This window comes from Rhincodon typus, chromosome 8 (assembly GCF_021869965.1).
Source record: "Rhincodon typus isolate 14 chromosome 8, sRhiTyp1.1, whole genome shotgun sequence".
NCBI classification, from domain to species: domain Eukaryota; kingdom Metazoa; phylum Chordata; class Chondrichthyes; order Orectolobiformes; family Rhincodontidae; genus Rhincodon; species Rhincodon typus.
Window position 1 is genome coordinate 80,155,097 of NC_063339.1, and position 14,429 is coordinate 80,169,525.

Below are 14,429 nucleotides of genomic sequence, written 5' to 3' on the forward strand. Positions count from 1 at the left end.
GAGGGTATCAATCAAGATTCGGACATGCTGTACTATCAGAGGTGCCATGTGACAAGACATCAGCCTGAGACTGTCTCTATCTATTCAAGTGAACACAAAGGATCCCACTACTTTAAAGCAAAGGAGAGTTCTCCCTTCAACCAACATTACTAAAAGTTGAGATAACAAGGTGTAGAGCTTGATGAACACAGCAGGCCAAGCAGCATCATAGGAGGACTACCTTGTCATTATTGGAGCAAAGAGAGACAAAAACAGCAATAGATTGAAACAGAAAATGACTCATCTCTCAAGAAGGGCTATTAATGACCCAGAGTTAAATGTACATAATTTTGGAGAAGAATGGACATCAGGTTTGACTATTTTGCAATCAGCAAATACCATAGCATGTCTGTTGAAAGTAACAGAAACACCCAAAATATTTGGGATAGATTCAACATCCACTGAAGTATGTCACCCAGGTGTGGGACTGTCCTTAGGTAATGTTTATTACATAATCCATAATTTGACCATGACTTTGCCAGAATGTTGACCCCCTTCACCGACCTAAAATACATTCATGGCCATTCTGAAAACAAGATGCATGGAGAAGGTTGCTAGTCCCTAGTTGTGGGGAGGATTTTGTGAGGGACATTGTCAGGTCCATAGGCAGCTGTTTTAACATCCAAATTGGGATCTTCCATTCCAGAGACAGTGGATACCTGGTTGACCTTGCACAGAGTTTTAATGATGTTCAGATTTGTTTTAGCTTTTTCCACAAAGTTGTTCTCCAGTAGCCAACCCTCTGACTCGCACTCAGGGTCACCATGCAGCAGGACGTTTTCCATTGCAGTCTGTAGATATCTGACACCAGTGAGAACTGAAATCTGTAGACAAACAGAAGAGTGGTTCCTTTAGAATCGCAGGAGAGAACACCATCTTTATAGAGTACCTATCACAACCGCAGGAAATCCCAAGTGTTCATCAGATAGCTCATGCCTGGTGAATCTGACTGAACGTTTAGGAGATGGCTGAAATCCTGAACTCACGATTGTCTCAGAATCTTATTTAAATGCCTGTCTGGAAAACATTTGATCAAATCCATGATAAGAGACCATTGCTAATGCTGAAATTCATGGAATCGAAATAACTGACCTGAAAAAATTGGCTGAGTGACAAGAGACTAGGGATAATGGGCTAATACTTGAAATAGCAGGATATGAGGAGTGGTTCTGAGGAAGGGTCCCTGGACCTGAAATGTTAACTCTGATTTCTCTCCACACGTGCTGCCAGACCTGCTGAGCTTTTCCAGCAATTTCTGTTTTTGTTTCTGATTTACAGCATCCGCAGTTCTTTTGGTTTTTATGAGAAATGGAGTGCTGCAATATATGTTCCTACCTGTCTTTGTATTATCTGCAGATTTAGCTGCCATGCCTTTGTTCCTCTCATCTAAGTCATTGATATAAATAGTAAAAGTCGAGGGCTCAGTAGAGGACCCTGCAGGACATTACTCATCACAGTCTGCCCCATCTGAAAAAAGGTCCATTTATACATTCTCTGTTTATGCTGACCAATCTTCTATCTGTGCTAATCCATTGCATCCTACGCTATGAGCTCCTAACTGGCATAACAATCTTTTGTGTGAAATGTTGTCAAATGCCTTCTCAAAATCCCAGCACTGTGTTTATTATTATTACATCAACATCTTCCCCATGACAGACATCAAGCAAACAGGCCTGTAGTTTTCTGTTCTCTTCCCTTCTTTCTTCAACAGAGCAGTTATAGTTGTTACATTCCAGTCTGATAGAACCTTTGCAGAATCTCACAAATTTTGCAACATTGATACCTTGCATTTACTAGCCACCTACTCTAAGATCCTAAGATGAAGTCCATTAAGACTTAGAAAATTATTAACTCTCAGTTCCATCAGTTTGCTCAGTACCATTTCCCTAGTGATTATAATTTCACCAGTTTCTCTCTCTTCCACTTCCTGATAGACATGTATTCCTGGAATCCTTTTTTGTATCTTCTATAGTGAAGACGGAGGCAAAATATTTATTTATTACATCCTTTATTATCTACTATTAACTCCCCATTTTCACACTCTAGAGGGCCAACACTAACTCTACTCTTTTTCATTTAGATCCCTCTGGAAACATTTGCCATCTGTTTTTACATTTACTGTTTGAGAGGAAGCAAGCTGAAATGTATTTATCCAGATTAAACTTTTAATCATTTTCTGCCATTCTTTGTATTCTGACCAGTCACCTGACCTACCAATCACATTTGTACAATTTTTTTCCGTCAGTTTTGATGCCTGCCGTAACTTACTTATTTTTCTTTCTCAGTTAGTGAGACTATAAATTGAAATGGAACTAGGAATCCAGGAGAGTTTTCCAACTTGAAAATTGAGTACTTACATTGTATCACACAACTCAATGTTGCTGTTTGAAACAGTGAGAGGGACAGAATTCCAGAGTGAACAACACAGAATATTTCCAGTTAAGGAGGCTCTGCCTGTTAACAGTACTCTGGATGAACAGCAGATCATTTTTAAATAAAAACCCATGTGCTAAGATCAGCAGTGGGTGAAAAACATCCAGAATCTGCAGATATAAAGCCACCATCTCTCTCCATGTTCATGAATGGAACGAAAGAAAACCCCAAAAGCTTAAAAGTAACAATTCATACAAGAAACTAACCAATACTTGATCAACCATTGAATCAAAAGGTGACCATCACTATACATCAGTGTCTCATCATTGTAACAACTGAAAACAACAGTGGCAGAAAAAGGATTGGGTTTGCACCTTTGCACCTTGTTGTTTGGTACTTTGATCTTTGGAAATATATTTACTTAATTATATTATATTATTATCTCTGCATGTACTCTTTGTGTTTATATCTGAGTTAAACCATCATTGTTAATTGTGATTGAGTATGTTTGGGGTCTTTTCAAAGGGCACGTTTAAGTTTTGTAGTGCGTCACAATGACTTTTTTTTTACCCCTGCTCCAGAAGAAACCTGATAGGGTTAGCTATTGTCCTGGGTAGCAGTCAGTCAACTTGGGATTTGGTGGTCTAATTAGGATTTTATACATTTATAGATTTTGTGACACTTTATGCAATAGTAGGGAATGATCAGTGCTTTCATCCCAATTAAATGGTGACAATAGTTAACCACAAACAGTGAGCCCTCCCCTTGGAATTTTTCTTAATAGTAGAAATGTACTTATTCCGAGTATTCTGAAATATCCCTTTAAATGTCTATATTCTGATCTATCTCCTAGTCTAATATCCCTGTTCACCTTTGCTTAGGGGAGATTAATTAATCCTGTCACGTTACATGGTACCAAGTCTAGTATCCTGCTCTCTGGTTGCTTTCAGAAAGTGTTTCTCTCAGAAACTCTCTCAAAAGTATGCTAAGGGATCCTCATCAATGTTACTATTACCAATTTGATTTTTCCAATTTGCACGTAGGTTAAAATCACCTATGCTTACTGCTTCCTTTCATCACAAGAACCAATTATTACTTTGCCCTACATTACGATTGCTGCTGGAGGCCTGTAGATCACTCCCATGAGTGACTTTCTTCCATCAAGGTCATCTTGATACTGCACCAAAACTATCTTTGATTAACAGTTCCGTCCCTCTGCCCTTATGTAGATGCCTATTCAAAGAAGTGTTACTTCTGTGTATGAGGTCTTTTGGCCCATTGTGTATGCACCAACTCTGAGTGTTTTAACTAGGTGCTATTCTACTGCCTTTTCCCCATAACCTGCACATTGTTTCTATTTAAATAACCAGCCAGTGCATTCATGAATGCCTCAATCGAACCTGCCTCCACCACATTTCCCAGGTGCTAGTATTCTTCTCACATGCCACATAGGGGTGCATATTTACCACCCAATCCTTTGTCACCCTGCAGCCATTTCTCTATTATGGCTATCAGATTTGTTCACTTCTTCGATGTGTACTATCAATTCGTTTACCTTGTTTTGAGTACAAAATGCATTAAGATACGAAGTCTGTTGTAGCATCTGGTCTTGATTGCTCTTCAGATTCTTAGTTTTTTTTCTCTCTCTCTCTTTCCTTCCGGCTACTCTCTGACCTTCGTTTTCATTGATATTTTGTTCTCCAATCTCATGTTGATTTGTTACACTTTATTCAAGTCTGATTTCCTGCTGCCCCAATTCTCCTCCCCAACCCCCCCAGCCCCAACTGTGCAACATCGTGGTCTGGTTCCAGCATAGTTCAGGTGTAGACTGTCACAACCATACAATCCTACTTTCCCCAATACAAGTGCCAGTGCCACATGGACCGGAATCGTTTCTCCCACAGCATTCTTAGAGCCAGGCATCCACTTCTCTAATCTCACCCAATGCCAATTTGCATGAGGATGAAGTAGTAATTTAGAGATTATTACCTTTTGAGATTCTGCCTCAAACTTCTCATACACCCTCAGTAGAACCTGTTTCTTCATTCTATCTCTGTCACTGCTACTGACGTGGTGTACAACAACTAGATTCTCCCCTTCCCTCTGCATGTTCCTCTCCAGCCCAGAGCAGAGGTGATGGCCTAGTGCTATTATCGATAGATTGTTAATCCAGAGACCCAGATAAAGTTCTGGGGAACCAGGTTCGAATCCTGCCATGGCAGATGGTAGAATTTGAATTCAATAAATATCTGGAATGAAGAATCTAATGATGACCGTGAATCCATTGTCGGTTGTCGGAAAAACCTATCTGGTTCACTGATGTCCGTTAGGGAAGGAAATTGTCATCCTTAACTAGTCTGGCCTACATGTGACTCCAGACCCACAGCAATGTGGTTGACTCTTAACTGCCCTCTGGCAATTACAGATGGGCAATAAATGCTGCCTGGTCAGCACCGCCCCTCATCCCATGAATGAATAAAGAAGATATCCTGAAGCCTGACACTAGGAAGATAGCACAGCCAACTGCACTTGTGCTGTTTGCTGCACAGAATGGTGTCAATCCCCTGCACTATATTGTCCCCCTATTGTCATGACATTCCTTCTTGCTTCACTGTCCTGAATTCTTGTGCCATGGTCAATTAGCTCATCCACTCTGCAGCCCTCACTATCATCCACAGAAACTGACAAAAGCCTCAATCCCAGATAATTGAATGGCTGAGTCTCCTGTCCTCTCACTTACAACCCCCTTAGCCCTGCCCATGAGCTTAGGCCGTGTCAGAAGCCCCTGTCTTAAAGGCTGTGACTGCCTCCTGGAATTAATTGTCCAGATAACTTCACCCCTCCCTGCTGTGCTGCAGTATCTGTCACTCCACCTCCAGCTCTGCACCTCTGAGGGGAAGATCCCACAACTTCAGATACTTAGATGATCAGAGGAAAACCGTGTTTCTGAATTTGCTGTTGACAGGCATTGTAAATGCAAACACAGGAACAAAAACAAAATTGCTGGAAAAGCTCAGCAGGTCTGGCAGCATCTGTGAAGGAAAAAACAGAGTTAACGTTTCGGGTCCGGTGACCTTTCATCAGAACCTGAGCAGCTTTCCAGCAGCTTTGTTTTTGTTCCTAATTTACAGCATCCGCAGTTCTTTTGTTTTTTTTATTGTAAGTGCAAACATCAAATAACATCCCAGGTAGATAGAGCATTAAAAAGTCATGACAGGTTCAGAAAATAGCTGGAGTTTAGAAGACTATAAAGTGATCCTATTGAAACATATTCAACCTTGTGGGGACTGACTATGTTTCCTTTTGCGGAGGAGACTGAAACTAATAAAAGATTGTTTATGAAGAAGGGGAGAAATGTTTTCCTTTGAAGGGTTATTAGTGTTTGGAGTTCTCTTCCCCAGACAGCAATAGAGACTGAGCCATTTAATATACTTAAGGCTGAGTTAGACAGAGTTTTGATTCGTAACGGAATTGGGGATAATGGCAGGGACGGGCAGGAAAGTGGAGTTGAGGCCTTGACCAGCTCAGCCATGATCTGTTGAATGACAGAGCAAGCTTGTAGGGCTAAAGTCCTACTCCTGCTGTTAAGTCCTGTGTTGCTATAAAGGTCAATGGAATATTGGACTTTAGATAGAGGGGAATAGAATACATGGGGGGGAAAAAGATCATGCTTGTGCTACAAAAAGCCTTGGCTCGAACACTCCTGAAGTCACTGGGAGCAGTTCTAGCCACTACACCTTAGGAAGGAGATACTGGCCTAGGAGGGAGTGCCATGTGGATTTACCAGACTGGTTTCTGTATTGCAAGCAGAGTTTACACTTGGATTGTATTCCATGGAGATGTCAATAAACTGGTAGAGTAGATTGGGACAAAAAAATTTCCACTGATTGAGATATTTAGAACTAAGGGCCAAAATGAAATTGGGAGACTGTTGTTCATTCAGAGGTTTATAGGCATTTGAAACTCTTTTGTAAATGGCAATCGATATGAGAAGAATTATTAAGTTTATCAAGAAAAATGAGGACAGAATATGTTTGAGGGGCTTGAAGCTCATTCCCTGCATTCTTGCTGTCTGTTCTCAGCTGCTGTTATAATGAGGGAAATGTGGTAGCTGTTTCATGTAGAGGATGCTCCCCCACACACCAACATGATAACTATCCATTTCAGTCATTTTGTTTGTGGTACAAAAAGAATGACCAGGACACTGGGGAGAATTGAACAGGGCACTGAGATCCTCATCTGAAAGACTCAAACAGGGCCTTGGTTACTATCTCAGGTGGAAAATAGCACCTATGACAGTGCATCACTCCCTCAGTGCTGTGTAGGAGTGCCAGGCTGGATTTTGTGTTCAGTCTCTTTACCAGAGCTTGAACCCATGACCTTCAGACTGTGAAATGAGAGTGGGACGAGACCCCTCGACTCCCACCACCCAAACTGGAGGTGCTACCTAAAACTTTTACAGACAAGAGAGTTTAGTCTAGCATCACAGTCAGCAAATAATGTAGATGGAAAGGGGCTTGTTATATATTTAATTGTAGACGTTTACCTCAAAGAGCCATATGATGAATACAGACAGTCCTACAGACTGCATGATCTGGGTGTAATGGTCAAGCAATGCCTGCCTGCAGCCTGTTGTCCAGTGGTTGAGCTCTTCAGTCAGGTAGTCATAGTTGTAATGAGCCGAGTTGTTGGTGAGTTGATGCTGGATACAAGGCCGAGGAGAGTTGTAGTTGCAGCAACTGAAGGGAATTGCATCCAGCAAGTACTTCCCATCTACATTACTCTTTAAACGGCTGTAATGAGGAGACACTTGCAAGTTAAAAACCAAGCTCATAGACACTGCACACAACTGAAATCAATCAATTCAGCCAATGAGCAGAAAACACTGCATTTTACAGTAATCTCAGACTAAAGGGTCACACATTTAAGACAGAAATGAGAAGAAATGTCTTCTCTTTGAGGATAGTGAATCCTTGGAATTATTTATCACAGAGGCCTACCAAGAGTGGGTCATTCAGTCATCAAGGGATGAAATAAACTGGTTTTTAATCAGTAACAGAATTGAGAGTTATTGGAAAAAAGGCAGGAAAGTGGAGTTGAGGATTATTAGATCATTCATGATCTCACTGGCAAAGCAGACGAGATGGGCCAAAGGGCCTACTTTAGCTCCTACATCTTATGGTCTTAAGATTTATACAAGGAGGTAATTTGCCCCTTTTGACCTCACATTGACTCTGAAAGAGCTATCCAATTCATCCTATTTTCCCTCCTCCCTTACCATATCCCTTCAAGTATCCTCAAAGTTTCTTCCAAATCCCTTTTGAAAGCCACCACTGAATATCTCTTTCAGGTAGTGAATTCCAGCCGGTAACAACTCCACTCTGAGCCCTCTAGAAAACTGCACTGAAAGTGGTTTTTCCTATCTACTCCAGCAGAAACTCTCAAATTTAAAGATAGGACAGAGAGAGCAAATCTGGGCCAGAGAGTCACAAATAAAAGCTGTGCACCTGAGGGAGTTCGGGGCTGGAACTCAGAAGGAGTGACTTGTCGAGGGAGCAAGGTAAAACTAATCGGGGATGTTGACACACACGGGATGATGTTGATTAGCAAGTAGCTTTCCTCTATTCATTTATGGGAAATGGGTGTTGTTGGCTGGAGTATTTACTGTCCAGTGTCACCTCTCACTGGAGCATGTGTGTTGGAAATCAAGCCCCGCTCTTCCTGAGTTATCACCAAAACATTTTGAAAAGTATGTAGAATTCCTAGACCCAGGTTGACACAAAACCTGTACCAGGTTTTCATACTAAACAAGAATTAGTATTCTAACTCCAGATAAACCATTATGAATCACTAACATGTAATTCTACCTGTTAAAACTCTAATCCATTTGTAAATTCTTCCCTCTATAACACACCTGCAGACAGGCCAAAAATACATGGATGTAATGGTGGAGGGGAAGATCAGGAAGGCAGTTCACTGGCCCTTGTTCACAGCGTTTGCTGTGATGATCCTTTTGCTGTTCAGAATGCTGCTTCTCAATCTTCCTTCTCCAGGTTGTGGATAGTGTAAACTTCAGAACTTTAATAACTGTGCATAGATTGAAAGAAGCAGCAATAACTCTGTCTGGAATAAACTATTAAGGGACAAGGACAAACTATTATACAGGAATTGAAAGCAATTAGCCATGCCTAGGAGAAGGAGTCATAGCTACATGAACAAAACAGTTTTAAAAATTGCTTGATAAATGGCTGCCTTATGCCACAAGGACAACTGACTGTCCTGCAGAAGAATTTAAGGAATTAATTGCAAGAAAGCTGTGTCTTCAAACTGACAGTCAATGCCAAATGTAACAAGGAACAGAAGAACTCAAGCTGCAGACTTGATGGCTTCAGAGCAGAAGTCAATATTGTGGATGAAAGAAACTAAACAATCATCAATAATGTCACACCGCAAACTTGAAGGATGCAATATTGTACAAGACATCAACTCCAGGAGTCGAACTCCAGAGAGTTATTTCAACTTGTGGTATTTTACTCCAAATAAAGTACTTTCACTTGTTTGCAGAACACTCGGGGTGACTGATTCACACTTCTAAAAGTCTCTGATTTATTAATTAAGAAATCACAGCTTACAGTAACTGATGAAGGGATATAAACTGGCTGTCTTCATGTTTGAGATGCAGCTTTTTACTGCAAAGTAAAAACAGTTCCTCTCCTTTCAAAGGTCTGTTGGCTTCTGGCCCAACACTCATATCTCCAAGCTGTTCAGCTATTCCTTCCCTGTCAAAATCCTGGAATGCCCTCCCTCAGGGCATTGAGGGTCCACCTACAGCACATGGACAGCAGCAGTTCAAGAAGGCAGCTCACCAACACCTTCTCAGGGGCAGCTAGGGATAGGCAATAAATATTGGCCAGCCAGGAATGCCCTCCGCCCATGAATAAACAAAATAATGTCAACACGGGTAGTAGTCTTGTGTAAACAATTTGTAATATTTCAGAACTAGCTATATTCTCTCGGCTACCAAGAAATGAAAAACGTAGAGGAGAAAATTCACAGGAAATTTACAGAGAACACCATACGCTACAGAATAATTATAATGAAAGAATTTTATTGTTCTAACATAGACACAGGTAGCGACAACACAAAGGGAAGAGTGGAGGGAAAATTTCTGACTGTGCAGAAGAATTTTCCAAATCAATATGATTCTGACACAATGAAAATAAAAGCATTTCTGGATCTGTTTCTGGAGGATCAAGTGGATCAGGAGTCAGTAGAGGACATTTAGGCAACAGTGATCATATTATTGTGAAGTTTAAGTTAGTTGCAGAAAAGGACAAGAAACAATCTGAGGGAAAACAAATCTAAATTAAGGGAAAGTGGCAGCAGGGGTACAAAGTTGGCTGAGTGATGGGAAACAGAGTGTAGAAGTGAAAAGTCATTATTCAGACTGGAAGAAGTTGTATAGTGAGGTTCTTCAGAGGTTGGCTTTAGGGCCACTGCTTTTTTTTTGATGTATATTAGTAATAGGTTTGGGCGTAGAGGGTACGACAACAAAATTTATTGATGATAAATAATTCTTATGAACTGTGCGGAGGAGAGTCTTCAGAGGGTATTGACAGGATGGTAGGTTAGGATAGCAGATTAAATTTATAGAGAATTGTGAAGTTAGGCATATTTGTAGGAAGTCAAGAGACAATATAAAGATAGGCCACAATTCTGAGGGTGGGTGCTGGGGAAATGGGTCTGCATGGAAGTAAGGCAAGAAGCTGAAAGGCCTGGGAGTATATGTGCACAAATGATGAAGATGGTAGGGCACTTTGAGAAAGAGGGAAGTATTGAATACAAAGAAAATGCTATGATTGAACCTTTATATGCTTTGAAACAAAAACAGAAATTGCTGGAGAAACCCAGCAGGTCTAGCAGCATCTGTGGACAGAAAACAGAGTCAACATTTCAACAACTTCTTTGTAACTGGACTGAAAATGTACACTCTGCTTTCTCCACACAGATGCTGCCAAATTTGCTGAGTTTCTCCAGCACTTTATGTTTTTGTTTCAGATTTCCAGGATCCACAGTTCTTTGTTTTTACTTTACATGCGTTGGCCTGAACTGGAGTATTGCAACCAGTTCTGGGAACTGCAGAGAGTTGTATCAAGCCATTACAAAGTCTGAAAAAAGGAATGAAATTGGACAAACCACCAGTGACAAAAATAGCTAACACTGCAAAGTCCTCCTCAGTAATATCTGGGGGCTAGTGCTAAAACTGGGAGAGCTGTCTCACAGATTAGTGAGACATGACATGAATGACATGATCATACTCCCACAATCATACCTTACAGACAATGTCCCCAGGCACCAACACCACCTTCTCTGTCCCACCGGCAGGACAGACTCAGCACAGGTGGCGGTACAGTGGTACACAGTCAGGATAGAGCTGCCCTGGGAGTCTTCACCGTTGGCTGCTGACCCAAGCTAAAGATGGGCAAGGAAAACTCCTGCTGATTGCCATGTTCCATCCTCCTCAGCTGATGAATCAATACTCCTCCACATTGAGCAACACTTAGAGGAAGCACTGAAGGTGGTAAGGGCATAGAATGTACTCTGGGTGGGGGATTTCAATGAACAATGAAGAGGAAAAGACACATTTGGCCTCATCTTCACCAATCCACCTCTAGTGGGTGCTGCTGTACGAGTATAAGTGTCTGCCAAGGGGTTATTACTGATGAGAGCTTCATGCCAATGCAGTGATGCCATATGAATTTGGTGTGAACATCTTCCTTACCTTGGCTACAAGAGCAGGTTAGAGGCTAGGAAGCCTGTGTAAACTGTTCTATCAGAGTCCCTACACCCCAAGGAAGGCAGCAGTACAAGAAGGCAGCTTACCACCAATTTCTCAAAGGCAACTAGGATGGGCAATAAATGCTGACCCAGCCAGTGACCCCCATATCCCATGTAAATAAATAAGTGAAAATCATCTAATAGTTACTCACTCAAAGCTTTTCAACATGTTAAAGACCTCGGTCAGATTTCCCTCAGTGTCCTCTGATTCAGTGAGTGAAGCCTAGGCATATCACTCATTCAAATACAAATCCATCTGCAACTCTGTATTTATCTCAGACCAAAGGTCCTCTTGAGTCCGCATAGAGCTAGTCATGTTTCAAGTTGACAGCTGGGGTTTGGGAAGCTCCATTCGAGTTAAGGTATTGGTTAGGACGATACGGACCCTCAGGGAGTGTGCTTGTGAGAGAGGTGAAGAAATGTTGGAAGGAGGAACCCCCGCCAACCTTCCTCCATTTCTGACATGTTAACAGGAGTGGCAGATGGTAAACCCTTCCTGAAGTGGACAATTCATGTCCTTTTCCAGCAATTGTAAATGGTCCTTAGCCACATGTGGAAACCACTAATTGCACCTTAGCAGCTTCTATGTGGGCTCAGAGTTGTCTGGCCCTCCTAATCAGACACCTTGCAGCTGTGGCAATGGCTGCTTCCTTGGAAACAATTGCCCCTCCCCACCCTTCTGCATCCCCTGCCCTCACGACAACCCACTCACCCACACAGGCCTGCTGACTAGTCAAGTGAGCATGATGTCACTTAGTGGGATGGGGTCCTCCATCGTTGCTGGTCTTGCCTGATTGCAGTTCCAGCAGTGAACACTGATCCTGGTGGCGATGCTGAGACTGAACAGCTATCAGCCTTTTAGTTGCCTGACAGGCAACGAGCAAGTTAGGCAAAGGAGAGCCAGCGGACATGATCTATTTGATTTTCCAGAAGACCTTCAACCAGGTGCCACAGAGAAGGCTGCTAAATACGATAAGAACCCATGGTGTTAGGTACTGGCATGGGTAGAGGATTGGTTGACTGGTAGAAGGCAGAGAGTAGGGATAAATGGTTCTTTGTCAGGATGGCAGCCAGTGACTAGTGGAGTTCCGCAGGGGTCAGTGTTGGGACCACAATTATTCACGTTATACATTAATGGTATGGATGAAGGAACTGAGGACATTGTTGCTAAGTTTACAGATGTCTCAAAGATGAGGGTGCAGGTAGTGTTGACGAGCAGGGATGGCTGCTGAAGGATTTAGGATGAGCTAGGAGAGTGGGCAAAGAAGTAGCAGACAGAATACAATGTGGCAAAGTGTGACGTTGTGCACTTTGGTAAGCTTATTTTCTAAACGGGGAATGGCTTCATAAATCTGAAACATAAAGAGACTTACAAGTCCAACTTCAGGAATCTCTTAAAATTAATATGCAGGTTTAGTCTGCAGCCAGGAATGCAAAATCAATATTAGCATTTATTTTGAGAGGGCTGGAATACAATAGCAGAGATGTACTGCTGAGGCTGTATAAGGCTCTGGTCAGCTCGCATTCGGAATATTGTGAGCAGTTTTGGACTCCCATGAAGGAGTAAAGACTAAAAAGTTGCGGTGAAGGAAGGGAAACTGAGAGGCTCAATATGAATGATTAAAATACAAAAATATTTAATAATAAAAGGAAAATGAAAGAAGGTAGGAAATGAGGCCCTCACATTTGTCTGAGTTTAAGTGCATGTCTTGAGTTTCCAAGTGTTTGCTCCCCATATCCCTTTCTACTTACTCCTGAACGTCTTTGGAATTCAAGTTCAAGTAGCGTGTGCTGATCCACTGGACTTCAAACCAGTCTCTGAATCCATTGTTCCCACAGCAGTGGAACTTGAACTGCAGCTCATCAATTGTCTTCTTCATGAAGCACCACCCCGGGGTGTCGGTGTCCTTGTAAAAACTCATAGCTCGCTTGAGGCCCAGGTTGAAAGATTCCTCCAGGGAGCTCTTCATGGTGTAGCACATCAGCGCCCCAGCGAGGATGCAGAAGGTGAAGAAGAAGGTGCAGACGACATAAGGAAGCATGGCCAAGCGCCAGCGGGTGAACCTCTGGGCGTCCGAACAATCATGGCAGATCTTGCTCCCAAGGAAGTTGATGCCGCAGGCAATGGCTCCCACGACCAGCAGCATGTGCGGAATAGAATCTGCCCCTCGGCTGACCATTACCTCACTGTGTTTCCTGATCTCCATTTTCAGAAAAGCTCCCAAGATGATCAAAACCAGACCCATCACGACCGACACCCAGTTTAAGATCCACAACACCTGGGCCAGTTTGTTCCTTTTGCTTTTGGTGAACATTACTCTTAGAACCGCCATGACTGAGCGAGCCAGAAGGAGGGTTGTCCGACTCCGTTTGGGTGTAAAAGGGATGACAGACAGGTCAGGTGGCGGGGACTCTGGTCAGATCGTCAGTGAGTGCTTCCCTGGCAAAGATAAATTCATTACTCCCACCTTATTACAATCCTTCATCAATCGTTTCTGTGAAAGTCATGTGCAAGTGAGCATTCTCAGCATTGTAAGATATCGTTTTAAATTTTAATAATTTTGAACAGTAAAACGCATTCTTTTCAGTCAAATAAAAGCAGAAGGAACAGCAAGAGGCACTGTTGATGATATTCCAGAGAATTAACAGGCTGTAATGGGAACATAGGAACAGGAATAGGCCATTCAGCCCATCAAACCTGCCCCTCTGCTCAATAGGATCATGGCTGATTGAACACTTCAATACCTTTTATTCACCCCATCCCGAAAATCCTGTACACCATTGGTAATCAAAAATCTATTGATCTCTTCATTTTGCTCGAAGATTGAGCTACCACAGCCCTCTGTGGTAGAGAGTTCCAGAGGTACCCAACTCTCTGAGTTAAAAAAAACTCATCTCAGACCCAAATGGCATGCCCCTTATTTTTAAATTGTACCCTCTGGTTCTAGACTCCCCAGCCATGGGAAATATTGCATCTGCATCGACCTTGTCTATCCCTTTCAGAATTTTGCAAGTTTCAATGTGATCACTTCTCTTTTTGAAGCATTAGAGAACAGCCCCAGTTTGCACAATCTCTCTTCACAGGACAATGCACCCTCCCAGGATCAAGGCTGGTGAACCCTCACTGCACTCCTTTAATGGCAACAATATCTTTCCTGTGATAAGGAGAATAAAACTGC

General features: G+C 42.3%; 1 protein-coding gene across 1 annotated transcript; it reads right to left on the minus strand.

The window, feature by feature from the left end:
* Positions 1 to 238: 238 nt before the first annotated feature.
* Positions 239 to 14,055, minus strand: LOC109921484 (photoreceptor outer segment membrane glycoprotein 2-like). The gene is made up of 4 exons (XM_020521514.2): positions 13,996 to 14,055; positions 13,003 to 13,690; positions 6,959 to 7,205; positions 239 to 863 (listed from the first exon to the last, which is right to left on the minus strand). Exons 2-4 carry the CDS (start codon positions 13,581 to 13,583, stop codon positions 594 to 596), a joined length of 1,098 nt encoding a protein of 365 aa, XP_020377103.1. The 5' UTR covers positions 13,584 to 13,690; positions 13,996 to 14,055; the 3' UTR covers positions 239 to 593.
* Positions 14,056 to 14,429: the final 374 nt, after the last annotated feature.

Coding starts and splice junctions, on each gene's coding strand:
- LOC109921484 (XM_020521514.2), bottom strand. CDS start 13,583: ATGGCGGTTCTAAGAGTAATGTTCACCAAAAGCAAAAGGAACAAACTG. Junction 7,206..13,002: donor AATTCCAAAGACGTTCAGGA/GTAAGTAGAAAG, acceptor TCCTCATTACAG/CCGTTTAAAGAGTAATGTAG. Junction 864..6,958: donor TCATCATATGGCTCTTTGAG/GTAAACGTCTAC, acceptor GTTTGTCTACAG/ATTTCAGTTCTCACTGGTGT.